General features: G+C 56.6%; 1 protein-coding gene across 3 annotated transcripts; it reads left to right on the top strand.

Annotated features, from left to right (window-relative positions):
* The first annotated feature begins 1,208 nt into the window (after nucleotides 1–1,208).
* Nucleotides 1,209–14,728, top strand: DNAJB5 (DnaJ heat shock protein family (Hsp40) member B5). Of its 3 annotated transcripts, none has more exons than XM_017819083.1 (4): nucleotides 1,209–1,346; nucleotides 5,506–5,750; nucleotides 7,995–8,593; nucleotides 12,728–14,728. In XM_017819083.1, the coding sequence occupies exons 1-4, from the start codon at nucleotides 1,309–1,311 to the stop codon at nucleotides 12,959–12,961; spliced, it is 1,116 nt and encodes a 371-aa protein (XP_017674572.1). In that variant the 5' UTR covers nucleotides 1,209–1,308; the 3' UTR covers nucleotides 12,962–14,728. The 3 variants fall into 3 exon arrangements, with proteins under 3 accessions (XP_017674572.1, XP_017674575.1, XP_017674574.1); XM_017819086.1 differs by lacking the exon at nucleotides 1,209–1,346 and adding an exon at nucleotides 3,084–3,181 and having other exon boundaries at nucleotides 12,728–13,074; XM_017819085.1 differs by lacking the exon at nucleotides 1,209–1,346 and adding an exon at nucleotides 5,224–5,422 and having other exon boundaries at nucleotides 12,728–13,074.

Genomic DNA, 14,728 nt, shown 5'->3' with positions numbered 1-14,728 from the left:
CCTGCCCCATAGCAGTGACAGCGCATCCAAGTGGGGCTGGGAGAAAGAGGTTAACATCTCCACGATGGGGCTGCAGTACAGCCCAGTCGGGCGGGAGAGGGTGATGAAGTAGGAATTAATCCCTTTCTCATGTCCCACTTTGAAGGGAATAATGTGCCCTGTTTCAGCCATGTGGTGTGGTCAGGAAGGGGTTAACACCTGTCACTGCCCTGCAGAGAGTACCAGTGTATCCCAGTGGAGCTTAACTGGCTGATGAGAAAGTGGATAACGTCCTCCCCAGGTGTCAGTAACAGGGTCGGAGGGACCAGCATGGAAGGGGTTAACCCCTGTCCCCAGTCGAGGTGGCAGTGTCCACCCCGAAGAGCTGGCAGCGAGATGGGAAGGGTTAACTTGCTTTCCTCTTGGGGCAGACATCGAGTCCCAGTGGAGCTGGATTGTGGCAAGGGGTCACCCCTGGACACATGTGGGTCAGTGGACTGGGTAAAGTGCAGGGGCGAACCCCTTCCCATGCAAGTGGCAGATCCTCACCAAGGCACTAAATGGTCCACCCCTAAAAAGGACAGCGCTTGTGAGCTTGGGAGTGGGGTTAACCCCATCCCAGTGAAGTTCTTAGCTCCCCAGTGGGGGCTGGACAGGGGACAGGGAGTGGCGGTGTGTGCAATGAGGGTGCTTAACCCCCCCCCACACCACCGTGAGCACCCTGGTGGGTCTGGAAAGGGGGTACCCTAAATGGAGGGCTGCACAGGGGGGCTTGACCCCATCCCCATACCAGTATGAGCACCCTAGTGGGGCTGGAAAGAGGGGATCCTGCTTGAGGAGACGCTGGTGAGGGAAGCTTGATCCCATCCCTGCCCAGGAGCCAGCACTAGATGGGTCTGGAAATGGGAGACCCTGTCTGTGGGGGATGGTGAGTGGGGCTTGACCTCATCCCCACGCAGGAGGCAGCACCCCGTGGGCACGGAAATGGGAGACTCTGTGAGGAGACGCTGAGCGGGGGTCCTGGTCCGCGCCCACGCAGGAGGCAGCCGCCGACGGGGCTGGCAGTGGGGGCTGTGCCGACAGAGGCAGCGAGGGGAGGGTTAACCCCGTCCCCACGCAGGTGCCGGCACCCCAGTGGGGCTGTCGGTGGGGAGGGGGAGGCGGGCGGTGCGTGTGGGGGCTCGGGGAGGGGATGATTCATTGCGGGTAGTCATGACATTGCTGCCTGGTTGCCTGCGGCTGCCATCCAGCACGGGCACGGGTGGCTCTGCCTGCCCCGGCACGACAAGATCCCCTCCAGCTCCCTGACTGAACCCAGGATACGCTGCCATGCCGGCCATCCTGCTCTTCTGGAGCCGCGCCGAGAGGTATGCGCTCCCTCGGCACCCGAAGCTCGCCGATCCCACCCGGCACTCGGAGCGCAGCGGGACCCCCGGCCCCCGGCGACGCAGCGGGATAGGGGCTGTCGCCCTCCTGGCATTTCACTTCCCGAGGGTGGGATGCAGGAGCTGCCCGGTGATGACCCGGCATAGCTGCCCAATTTCTGTGTGGAGCGTCCGGAAAGGATGCTCTCCGTGGCCCGCGAGTGGCGGTGACGGACGGGGGGACGCGGTGGCATTGGCTTTCCTTGGCGCGCCTGAAGGTGACTTCTCAGAAGTAGGTTTTTGCGCCGTGGGCTCGGGGGACGCACCGTCCCCATCCCGCTGCCCTGCCGTCGCTGGGAGCTCCTGGTCGGTCCTGGGCGGGAGAGCGGCGCTCAGAGCCCTTCTACGGGGGGACCGGTGCCGGCACCCGGTGAGGGGGATACAGGGACCCCCGCACATCCGAAGGGGAAAGCTGGGGAGGTGCACATTGGTTAACGTGACTTTTTTCCATATCAACGCCGCCCTACTTTTCTCCCTCCCCGATTCGCCTGGCGGGTGCACAGCCCTGGGCGTCAGCAGAGTCGTTTCTGGGGACACCGAGGGGCTCCTGGCTGCTCTCCCTGCTCCTCGGCGGGGGCTGCGCGGGGGACGTGCCAGTACCGGGGCTGCCGGGCGCTTTGCGGCAGCAGGGAAGGAGGATGCAGGAACTGACGGATTAAGCAGAAGTGTCTTAATCCGTCGGTTTAGCGAGAAAGCGTCGAGAAACCAATTAAAGGGAAAATTACAGCACGGCGAGCGACTCCATTGAAGGGTCTCTCCGCGCGCGGCTGGGAAGCGCACAAAGGACGGCAGCTCCCCAGCAGCACCGCGTCGACCAGAGCCCTTTCGGAGCCACCCTGGGAGTGAGGTCAGAGCCAACCGCGGCCGCCGGGCTGGCGAGGAGCTGCCCTTTGGGTGTGCCTGGGGAGCTGGAGGGGGAGGCTCGCCACCAGAGCATCCCTTGTCGGCGGCGGCATCCCCGGCACGAGCCGGCACCTTTCTCCCCGCCGCCCTCCTCCCACCCTCCAGCGCCTCCCGGCCGGGCGCACAGCACCTGCCGGCGCCTGCGGACAGCCGCGATGTTTAAAATAAAACTAGAGCCCTTAAAAATGACAGCTTGGACTATGAATGTGTTCGTAAAGTTTCGGTAAGTGGGTTTCCGCCTCTCGACCTTGTGTCCTCATTAAACCATCAGCGCCTGTCTCCGGCATCCCGCGGTGACCTTGCACCCCGGGATGGAACAAAAAAACCCTGGCCAGTGCCGCTGCCGGGCTGGGTTTGTTCCCTTAGATGACTGCCGAGCGGAGGGATTATGTCAAGCGATCGCTATTCAGCTGGCGCGCTCACCCAGCGGTTGCTCGGGCTGATGTCATGTGCGGGGCCGGAACAAAGATTTATTCTTTATTTAATTATTTTTTTCTTTTGGTGTGATTGCGAGAGGAGGATGGAGGCTGGGCTGGCTCGGCAGTGCCAGGGGATGCCTGTGGTTTTCTAAGGCAGGGTGGCCGTGGCTTATCCGAAGGCGTCTGCTTTGGGAGGGAGATGCAGGAATGGCTTTTCCTGGCTGAAACCCCCCACCGCTCCCGAGGGGGTTAAATGGGAAGGCAGGAGAGGATGACTGAGCAGAAGGGGGAGAGGAGCGGTGGCAAGGCGCAGCTGATCCCAGGAGGTGGGAGGGAAGGAGGGAGGCTCTGCGGGGACAGAGTCGTGTTTTGCCACCATTGTGCATGTGAGCTGAGCCTTGGGAGCGTGCCTTAACCCACCGGGTCACCCGGCAGCACCTGGTCCTCTCCAGCACGGTAAACCGCGGCACCGGGATGCATTTCGGTACAGGAATTCCCCCCTCCCTATGCCCAGCCGGACAGAGGGCTCTCTGGTCAGGAGAATATCCTCGGCAGGCATCCCCAAAGACCCCTCAGTGGGCAAGACCAGAGATCTTTCGGGGGGCAACAGCATTTGCCAGAACAGGATATATTTTAATGGGAAGCCTGTTTTAATGTATTTTCGTATTTTCCGTGGAGTTTTGGCTGGGTGACGCGGTCCCAGTGGTGCTGCCGAGTTGGGCTGCGCGGGGTCAGAGCTGGACACTGTGGTGCTTGTGGGGGGACAATAGAAGGATTGTCACCTCTGTTGCTGGAGCCAGGGTGTGATGGGGTTGCCTTCAGTGCTGCTTGGTTTGCCCTCGCTGTGGGAGGGTCAGCATCAGCCAGACAGGGCCAAATCCTGATCCTGGTCCTGGTGCTGGTCACAGGGAGCCCCTGTCCTCCACTGGAGGCTGCTGTGGGGAAGGGAGGCGTTGGAGTGACCTTTGTGTGGAGGACATTGACAAGTTAGCTCTTGGTGCTGCTGCCTGTTGCTCACCCCAGGGCCTCCCGCAGCCCCCCAGCCCCGCGGGAAGGGGAGGTGGGGGTGGGCAGGGGGCAGAGCATCCCCCAGCGCCTGCGTGGGCTGGGTGCTGCCGGCGGGCTGGGTGCTGCCGGCGTCTCTGCGCGCAGGAGCTGCCACGAGAGATGCTGTCGATGCTCCTTACGCCCCCAGGGACCTCCTCCCACCTCTTCTGTGCCCCTTGAGCTGCTGCACGTGTCTGCAGATGCCTCCATCTCCCCTAATTTAGCCTTAGCCCCCCTCACCATCTACAGCAAAGTACCTGCTCCATGGCTGGGGCAAAAAAGAGCAGAGGTTGATGGTTTGGATGGAGGTGGCCAAGTGTGGGGCCAGTTTCCAAGGTGGTCATTGTCCAAGGCGTGGCCCAAGAAAAGTGTTGGATGCTTGGTGTGGATGCTAAGGGCTCTCTGTAGCAGTGTAGGGATGGATCCTGGGGGAGCACAGCCACCTTTGATTGAGCTGCTGTGGTTGAGAGCTCCAACAGGATCTCAGGGATAGAATAAGAGTGGGGAAGAACATCTGGTAGCTTGCATGGTGGTGAAGAAAAGGGTGAAGGCTCACACCCTGTGCCAAAATCCATGTGCTGGAGTGGCACAGTGAGCTGAGGCTGCTCAGGGGTGTTTGGGCAGGGTGAAAACTGGACTGTAGCAGAGAGCAGGATACGAGCAGCAGGAGAGCAGGGGGTCTGCTGGGACAGTACCTGGGAGGAGCAGGGCCAGCAGCAGGCACTGAGTCGTGGGACTCAGTTGGGGAGTGGGGGAGCAGGAGTTTGCTGTCAGATAACCAAAGGTTGAGGAGCATGGAGTTTGCTCAGCCTCTGCCTGGAGGAGCAGCCCTCCCTTCTCCTGTGGCTGCTTCCTGGGTCGGTGCCACTCCAGCGGCGTGACTGGGGGATGAATTATGGCCACCGGGTTTTCCATGCCTTAGTATAGGCATAGGCATGGCCACGGCCTCAGCCCCCGCACGATGGAGCGACTGAGCCCTGGGTTCCTGCCGTACTGCAAGAGGCAGTTGGAGGCTCTCGGGGAGTGCAAGTCAGGCTAAAAAGTGTTGGATTTTTTTAAAACAAAAAAATAAAAAAGCCCTCCCACCATCACAAGATGTTTCTGTCTAACGGCTCTTTTCTCTCTTCGCTAAATACAAATTACGGCTCTGACAGCCGGAGGCGCTTATCTCCAGCTGAATGCCAATTGCTTTCAGGAACAAAATGTTTGAAGTTCCTCTAAGGTGAAGGCGCAGCATGGTCCCTGCCACTGCTTTCAGTCTCCAAAAACCTGCTGTCATCACCCCGACTTGGGTCTCAGGTCCCCAGCTGGGAGAGAACCAGGCGAGGGGGTGGACACAGGCCGGCAGCTACATTTAGACATAGCTCAGCCCTCCTGACTCAGCCAGGGGGGACGGACAGGGATGCAGTCCTGGCCTGACGTTGGCAGTGGCGTGGCCCCTATAATAGCGCCGTGCCCCGACTCAGGCTCTCTCTCCCTGTCAGCCTCGGAGATGAGTCTGTCTATCCCTGCCGTGGGGCTCAGAAGGGTAGAGCCAGAGCTGGGACACCTTCTGGCACCGGGGCTCTGACCTCTAGTGGGAAGCGTGGACTGGAGCCGGCTTTGGTGCTGCTGGCCAGCAGGACGCAGGGAGCGTCGGCTCCGCGATAAGTGCGTGCCAGTGTGTGCCGGCCCCGTCCCTGGCTGCCACAGGGCAATATTCACCTTACGAAGAGCTGTCTTTCTGCTTTCAGGAATAAGTACTCAGCTCCCGGCAGTGTTGCTGTCATGGGGAAGGACTATTACAAGATTTTGGGCATCCAGAGCGGCGCCAATGAGGATGAAATCAAGAAAGCCTATCGGAAAATGGCCCTGAAATACCACCCTGATAAGAACAAAGACCCCAACGCGGAGGAGAAGTTCAAGGAGATCGCAGAGGCTTATGATGTCCTGAGTGACCCCAAGAAACGAGCCGTTTATGACCAATATGGGGAGGAAGGTAAGGAGATGAGCACTTCCCACTGGGAGGCAGGAGTGTGGGGTTCCAATTGGTTTTGCAGGAGAGGGAGAGTTTTCACACACAGGTGTTCCACTGTTCCATGTCTGCTCCTGAAGTGGGACTGGTAGCCACAGAATGGGGGAGACTGAATGCTCCGCAGGCACCAGAAATCACCTCTCATCTCCCTCCTCCCTGGGCTGCTCCACTTTTCCAGCTTGCTGCCTTGCTCCCTGGGGTGGCTGGGCTTCTTCTGCCCTCTGCCCCAAAACCCTGGGTGTGGGCTGAGAGATGGAAGTGGAAGGAGCTCACCTCGTGCATCATACCTGGGGTAACTCATTAGCTACTCTTTAACTGACCTAAATAAAGCACCAGAGAAGTATTGCTTTTGCCCACATGCCCCCTGCCTTTGGGCACTGGTCCCGCTGTCCTGCCTGGTACAAGCTGACCTACTGGATTCAAAGCTTTTCCCAATTTAAGTAATAGGCCCTTGTTTTGAAACCAAGAGGCTGCTGTTGTCTGGTGGTTGGCATGGAGGAGGAGGAGGAGGAGGAGAGCTGCTCCAACGCAGGCAGCCTTATTAGTCGAAGATGGAAGAGCACAACCCCATTCGAGGAGAGTGCTGAATAGCATCTGCATTAATCAGCCCAGGACTTGGGTGCTTAAAAGAGCAGGAGGTCTGGCAGAAGCAGGCTGCTGGATGGAAGAGACAGCCCCTCTTTCGGGCAGGTGCATCCCCCTCACAAGCCACCAGCAGAATTAACCAGCGATGGGTTAATTGTCTACCCTTAAGTTATGTCAGGGCTATAATGGGTGCACCAGGCACAGTGATTTTGCCACCCTGTAAAATGAGAAGAGACTGTCTCAAGTGGGAAAACAGCTTTTCCCGGGAGGCCTTGATGAAATCGGACCCCACTCATGCTGGCGTCATGGGATTAAAGGTGAAACCTCCTGGCTGCACAGTCCATTAGGGACAGGGGCTCACTGGGGATTTGTCGAAATCCCCATCGCCTGCAGGCATCTAAAATAAGAGTGAGTTAAGGAAGGAGGGGAGAGCCCACTCTCATTGCCCCATCAGGTTAAACACCTTCTCCCCCCTTGCCCCATCAGCATTAGACAAGTCCTGGTCCGTGACCCCGCACACCTTTTGTTTCCCATTTTTTGGAGCAACATGTTGGTGATTGGTATTTTGAGGAGCTTCTGGGTCCTACAGGCTGTGATGGGCAAGGTGAAGCAAAAGCCCCTCTGACCCACCCAGAATATTAACTTCATCAATCAGAAGAGACCCCCAAACTTGTCCTGCTGTGAAGGGAGGTGGGGGCATGGTGCAAGGGACAGCCTGTCAGAAATAGCCCTTCACTGTCACTGGCATGCCCTGAAAATAGTCCCTGAGCTCGGCTTGGCTTAACCCTTCCCACCCCTTCTGGTCAAAAATAGCCTTGCAGAGCGTGTGTGACCTCTTCTGGGGGGCACTTCAAATGTGCCTTGGGACCTGAGGGGAGTTGCAGTAATATAAGGCTCAGTCTGGGACCCAGCAGGAGAGTTTTCCATGGGAAGGGTTGCCAAAAGATCCAAACCTGGATCTTACCTGGTGTTTTATACAGTCGGTATGCAGGAGCTGCGTGCCGACCTGGCAGGTTGCCGACTTCCACCTGCTCATAGAATCATGGAGGTTGGAAAAGGTCTCTAAGATCATTTAATGTAACACTGCCATGTTCACAGGTGCCACGTCCACACACCTTCTGAACACTTCCAGGGATGGTGACTCCACTACTTCCATGGGCAGCCTCTTCCAATGCCTGACCGCCCGTTCTGTGAACAATTTTTTCCTAATGTCCAGACCATTTTCCTAATGTCCAAGGCAAGGCTATTGGGGCAAACAGGAGTGTGCTCATGGGGAAAAATGGACATGGGCTAATCAGGATATATTTTAAATTAAAATACTCTGAATTGGGTGGAGAAAGCCAAAGAAGCCATTCAGTAGGGACAGAGGGGACAAAACCTGAATGGAATTTGAGCTTGCTGGGTGTAGGGGCAGGACTATGTGTCATGGATAGAGGTGGTGCCCGCCTGGCCCATGGTCTTCACAGGTGGCTAAGCTGGAAGGAGTGACCTACACACCCAGGAGATAGTGGAATAACTGCCTGCAGGCCACAGAGACCATCCTCCCATCTGGAAAGTGCAGTGCCAGCACAGCATCCCCCAGCAGATGAGCCTTCATGTCTTATCTTCCCACTTCTCTTCCAGGTCTCAAAACTGGAGGTGGCTCTTCAGGTGGCTCAGGAAGCACTTTCCACTATACCTTCCATGGAGACCCCCATGCCACCTTCGCATCCTTCTTTGGAGGCTCCAACCCTTTCGACATCTTCTTCGCCAGCAGCCGCTCCCGGATGTTCAATGGCTTTGACCAGGAAGACATGGATATGGATGACGACGACGACCCTTTCAGTGCCTTCGGCAGGTTTGGTTTCAACGGCATCAATGGGGTTCACCGGCGGCACCAAGAGTCCCTGCACACACGGAGGAAGGTCCAAGACCCTCCTGTCATCCACGAGCTCAAGGTGTCCCTGGAAGAGATCTACCACGGATCCACCAAGAGGATGAAGATCACGCGCAGAAGGGTCAACGCTGATGGCCGGACCATGCGGACTGAGGACAAGATCCTAAACATTGTCATCAAACGGGGTTGGAAGGAGGGAACCAAAATCACATTCCCCAAAGAAGGGGATGCCACCCCAGATAACATCCCTGCCGACATCGTCTTCATCCTCAAGGACAAGCCTCACTCACACTTCAAGAGGGATGGGACAAACGTGATCTACACGGCAAACATCAGTCTTAAAGAGGTGGGTATAGGTGGTAAATCCCCCGGGCTGGGAGGTGGCACTGGGTCATGGCATTTGGGGCCACGATGGGAGTCAGTCCCTCTCCCAACACTGAATAGGAAGGACCAGGTAGGTCGTGAGAAAGGAGCTGCAGAGGCCAACTCCCTCTTGGTTTTGGAGATGCTCGACCTCCATGCTGGGTGTAGGACATGGATGCTGTGGTCCCTTGAGCCAGTACAGGTGGTATTTATCCATTTTTTCCCTTCTCCATATGTCTTGTTTTTCTGTTTTAGCGTAGGATATTCACGTGTGGAACAGAGCCCAGATACTCTGTAGGAACAAGGGAAAACCCGCGTTGGCTAGCAAGAGTCTGATCCCTGCTCTTCTCGTATCTGAGCCTGCTGTGGCTTAGTTACTGCCCGGGATGGCACCAGGTGCCTCTCCCTGTGGGCAGAGAGCAGGGTCACGTGGAGGAAGGTGATCCCTCACCCTCCCTGAGCAGTGCTTTAGCTGTTTTCCTTGGTTCTGGCTTTCCTAAATAAGGAACAAAATAGATGAAATATCCAGGCGGTGAGTAAAACTCAACGTATCCAGGCTGCCAGTCCTGGAGGTCGTGGCCAGGCTGGGTGCATCAGAGCCAGCAATCTGTGTGAAGGTGGGAGAGGAAAGTGGAGATTACCTCAGTACAAGATGTGCTGTTCACTGCTGCTGCTGCTGTATAACTACCATATAATAAATCCCAGCTGGCAGCTGCATTTAACATTGACGTTTTTGGCAGCTGCCATTTGCTATTCCTTTCAGACGGTAGACGCTGTCTGTCTTCTTAATGAGCTGATTTTTTTTTTCCTTCCTGAAGGCAGATTTATGTTCTGAAGTGCATTTAATAGAAATAAGCTCAATGGGCCAGACCCGAGGTAGGGAAATGTGAGCTTGTGAAGTGTACCAGCGAGTCAGGAGAGCTCTGCGGCGGCTCTGCATCCCAGCTGGGGCTGTGACAACGTGTACTGGGGGCAAAGAGGAGCCACATGGATCAGGCAGTAACTGGGCACTCTTGGAGCAAACTCAGCTCCAGTTAAGCTGCAAGACTCAGGAGTTCAGTTTCCCTCACAGTGTGAAGTGCAGAGGTTTATTCCTGCAGTGGCTGGTTCCTGTGGCCGATCCAGAAATACTTGGGAGAGAATGCCTTATTTATGGAACCATGCATGCCATATCTCAGATATTTCCTTCTGTTTGTTCCCCTTATCCATAAAATTAACCCTGAGCTGTCTGTGCTGATGTCCAGACCATGTTAGCCCAGGTTTGTGCACTGCCCAGGCTGGAGAGACTCTTGCCTAGAGTTGACCTTTGAGAAGCAACTGGAGAAACCTGTTCCAGCCTCACGTGCTGTGTTGCACCATAAGTGTTGAACACTTGTGATCTCTGTGCTGGCATTGGGTTTGCACAATGCAGTCACAAAGTGGAAAATTGCTGGTCCAGGCAAAATTCCTCATTTCTTTGAGCTGGAACTTCTGGTCTCTGTCCTTCCTCACCGCAAGCCCGACATGCTGGGTGTCCTTATGGAGCTGCTGGCCTGGCTGCCATCCCTAACCAGGGCTATACTCTGCTGCTTTTATCTTCTGTGAGAAGTTCCTTAAGTTCTCTGGAGCTCGAGCAGGTGCTGAGACCTCTCCAGCTCTGTATGCTGCCACGTCAATACGTGATAGAGTACAACCTCTTCATTGCCTGAGCCTCTGGTCATAGCCTTTCACCCTTCTTCCTTGCAAGGCTGCCTTTTTTAGCCTGAGCTTTAGTCTCTGCTGCTGCCATGAGAGAGCACAGTGCCAGCAAAGCTGGCAGGCAGTGGGTCCTGTGACCCCACTCACTGCTGTGCTGGAGGCCCCTCCCAGCCCCCTCCAGCCCTGCTGGATGCCTGGCCAGGGCAGTGCAGGTTGCTTGCCACCTGTCCGCTGCAGAATCAGAGGTGTATGAGGGTTACTCCAGGGACTCGTCGACTTCCTTCCTAAAATTACAGGCGTGTGCTGCAGCAGGAAGCCGCGGGAGGGAGGAGAGGTGTTGCTCCACCAGCAGCTGCCTCTGGCAGGAGGCAGCGCTGCTGGCGGGGCCTCGTGCCCGCCCGGCTGCCAGGCTAATGCCTGCCCTCGGCACCATCCCGCTTTGCATCCTTTACCTGGCTTCACCTTCCTCAAAGCATCCACGCGTCAGCACCCGGCTGAGACGCGACCGATGGCGACGTCCTCCCCGGCAGCTCCGCTGCGAGCGGAGGAGGACCCGGCGCTGACCTAGATAGAGCTCTGCTCGCACAGCACAGCACTCAGCTATCAAACCCAGGGTGATTTCATCCCTAGGGATAAACCAAACCTCTTTCTAGGATGCGGGGTAGCTCCCGCGGTGACTGGTGTTACTTCAGCAACCGGTTTCCCAAATGCCAGTGAAGTTGAGCAAGAGGAATGAAAAACAGGGACATACGGTGGAGGAGCGATCGCCTCGGATTCTTGCGTCTTGGCTTTGGGAAGGAAACATTAAGATCCCGTCTGCCTTCACTGTTACCGCCTGCTCTGTTCCCATCCCTCTGCTTTCCTCATCCACGTGTTCCCATAGGGAGTTCTTGTTCTTCTTTCCATTTTGTGCTGGAGATGTCCTTTCACTGGCACATGTGTAGCCGTGCAGCCCTCCGTGGCACATGGCAAGTGGGCACCAGCGAGCAGGAGGAATCTGGCATCCTTGGGTGAGTGCAGGGCAGAAATTCCTTGATGCTGGGAGGTTGTCCTTTGTTTCCCTCCCACAACCTGCTGGAGATCAGCCAAGCACCTGCTGCTCGCACGCAGCTGGTGATGGCATCTTCCTGCAGGCAGAAAAGCTCATCCCTGGAGGACAACCTTCCCAGGAGGAGGCCTGTGGAGATGAGCCGTGCAAGGAGACAGCACCCTCTCTCCTGTTCTCTCACCAGAGACCCCCAGCCGGCTCTGGCACAGACCCCTCTGTGAACCCCCTGGTGCAAAGCCCTGATTCACCTGCAGAAGCCATGTCCATCATCCCTGAGCCAGTGGCCGGCACGAGAAGAGATGTTTCTCCTGGTGCCTGTTGCTGCTCTGCCACTGGAGGCTTTTCCTGGGGAGGGGAATGCAGAACATTCTCCCACCTACCCCAGAAACAGCAATTGCATCTTCTCCCCCTCCTCTTGCAGGGCATTTTGGGAGGACTGGGACTCCCAGGACCCAGTTCAGGGTGGCAAACCTGAGCCAGCCCCCACGCGGAAGCTCAGGGCTGTACCTCAGCAAACCACCCCCCACTTCCAGAAGCATCGCTCCGCAGTCCTCTCCATCAGCCTTTGCTGAAAGCCTGGAGATGATCCTGCCCACATGTACGCCAGAGCTGTCTGAGTTATTTAAGGACACAAGGATTTTCTTGCTGCATTCTCGCATCACGTGGCTCGCCAATGCAGGCCGGCGTGTGCCTGCCGTGGCGCCCACCGCCCCGGCTGCTTCCGGAGGCTGGGGTACAGCGAGGTGGCACCCCCGGCACTGGCTCCTGGCTTTGCCATGGGGATGGGTGACCCATTGGCTGGTTTCCTAGGAACCAGCCCCTTTGGCAGCCTGGCTCCCAGGAAAGCTCAGTACTGTGCCATGACCACACCATCATCCCGCGTCAGTGTAGCCTTGTGGGGGCTGTCAGTGGTGGGGATGGGGCACAGGCTGTGCTATAGATAACCCCAGCGCCAGGCAGAGCTGCCGTGCTCCAGAGGGTGACAGCTGATGAGTTGTGGTGGCATCCCATGATCTCAGCTGGATTTTCGGCTGCCCGAGGTTGGACAGGTGCTAAATTTAGCCTGTCCTGTTGCTGTGGGTGGCTTGGTGCTTGCTGGTGGTGCCTCCTGGGGAGCCCAGGAGGAGGGGAGGGAAGTCGTTCCCCCAGTGAAGCTGGGGCACCCCTCTCCTGCATGGCTTCTGCAGCCCAGTTCATGGTGGTTAGACTGGGCTGGCACCAGCAGAGAGCTGGGCTTGCAGTGGTGAGCATCACCCCGTGCTCTTGGGCATTGTCCAAAGGGACCTGGGTGGTTTAACCCCGGGAGCAGCGGGTGGGTGGACGGGGTGTAGCTGTTGGGATGCTTTGGGGTGTCAGCCCCATCTGATGGCGTGTCCCCTCTTCTCCCCTCAGGCCTTGTGCGGCTGCACAGTGAACATTCCCACCATCGACGGAAGGGTGATCCCACTTCCCTGCAACGACATCATCAAGCCAGGGACAGTGAAGAGACTGCGTGGGGAGGGTCTGCCCTTCCCCAAGGCCCCCAGCCAGCGAGGAGACTTGATCGTGGAGTTCAAAATCCGCTTCCCAGACAGAATAGCTCCCCAGACGAGACAGATCCTCAAGCAGCACCTCCCATGCTCCTAGAGCCCTGGGACTCTCCTCCAAAGCAGCAATACTCCAAACGCATGTGCCACAGCACCTGGCCTGCACAGAGCCAAGGTGCCACAGCACTTTTAAATGCAAAAAAAAAAAGACAACCACCCCTCACACTACTTTCCCTCCCCAAAAAACCCACCCGACCCACCCCCCATCCATTCTTCTTTGCCAGTTTTCTACTCCAACAATGGGGAGTCTCCTGTCTGCCACAGGCTGCCAGACTTTTTCTTTCTCCCCAGAGGTCCAGCTTTCCTGCCTCGCACGAGCGAGAGCCATGGGCCCTTTGCCCCGGGAGGTGTGTCGCGTCGTGGGTTTTTTATGTCACCTGCTTTTCAAGCCACTCTTTTCACAAGAGGCTGGACTTGTCGGGGTCCAGCGCAGTGTAAATAGGACTCCGCAGGATCTGGCGTCCCCGCTGCTGGTTTTTCTCTTCCCCTCTTTGATACTTGCTGCTGTTTGGGGTCCCGGCTGTCCCGCGGTGCCAATTACTCCTGCCCGCGGTGGCCCCCCCAGTAGCCGGACTATTTCTCACCTGGGACCACGGTACCGAGTCCGGCCGTGGCCCACTCTCCTGTGCCAAGCCTACACCGAGCCTCGGCAGTGCCAAACAACGGAGCATGTGGGGATGGTCCATCCAACCTCCTGCCCCTGCCTGGGGATGTCACCGGTGCTCGTGGGCACAACCTGCCTGCACCTGCTGCCCACAGGGCCCCAGCCAGCAGGAGGAGGGGGGAAAGCCCAGGGTGGAGCTTTCTTTTTTCAGATGTGTTGAGTTTGCATTGCTGCTTTTATTTTTTAAATACATATATATAGAGCTCATTAGATAAACTTCGTAAAGGTTTTTCTCTGCCTGTTTTGGGGATCCTGGCCTGACGCACCCAGGCTTTTTTGCAAGGGGGATGATTCAGCCACACGAACAGCAACCCCCCAGAGGGGGAGTGTGTGTGCGTGTGGCACTAATCTGGGTGCAAAAGCAGAGCCAAGTGTGAGCAGAGTTGTGGGTTTTACTAGTGTTTCAGGTCAACCTTAGGGATTCTAATAAGAAGAGAGAGGCGTGTGTATATATTTTTCTACAGGGCCAATTCATTCAGGAGGTGTTTCTGGACATCAGGGCGGAGCTGGGAGGTGCATGAGGCAATCTGCTTGGTGGCTCCATTTTCAAATACTGTATTTTTTTAAAACCTTTGGATTTCCATCAGGAGAATTTTTATATTTCTTACCTTTCTCGGCCCACTCTGCCTCATGCCAGTTTTTTTCCCCAGAAAAGGGCTGCTATGGAGCGGGAGGCGCGTTCGACCTGGCTTTGTACAGCTCCTATTTCACCGCAGCACCTCCGAGAAAACCCCCCTGCCAAAATAATTCCCCCCACCCCGGGAATCCTTTTTTTTGTTTTGTTTTGTTTTGTTTTAAAACAAACAAACAAACAAACTAATTCACTGACTTGAAATGGGGTGTCCTTGGGGCGGGGGGTTGTGCGGGGGGTGTGCGTGGTGTACAGCTGTACAGTGTCATCCTACGGGGCGAGGAGACCCGTGAGGCGCTGATTTGATCAATCGCCCGCTTCGGCCGGCGAGGGGATGCCACTGGCTCCCTCCACTGGTCCCTGTGGAGTTCGACAGTAGAGAAATCTGGTGGACGCCGTGAGCGAGAAGACAGGCCAGCGCGCAGATGCAAGCTGATTTGTTTTACTCGGTTTCAACGAGACCTGAATGTTTTATAGTGGGTTTTTTGTAATTTTTTTCTTTTTTTTTCTTT

The sequence above is a fragment of the Lepidothrix coronata genome, unplaced genomic scaffold (genome assembly GCF_001604755.1).
Source record: "Lepidothrix coronata isolate B3197 unplaced genomic scaffold, Lepidothrix_coronata-1.0 Scaffold72, whole genome shotgun sequence".
NCBI lineage: Eukaryota > Metazoa > Chordata > Aves > Passeriformes > Pipridae > Lepidothrix > Lepidothrix coronata.
The sequence above is the reverse complement of the archived record's forward strand: the minus strand, read 5'-3'. Positions and strand labels throughout refer to the sequence as shown.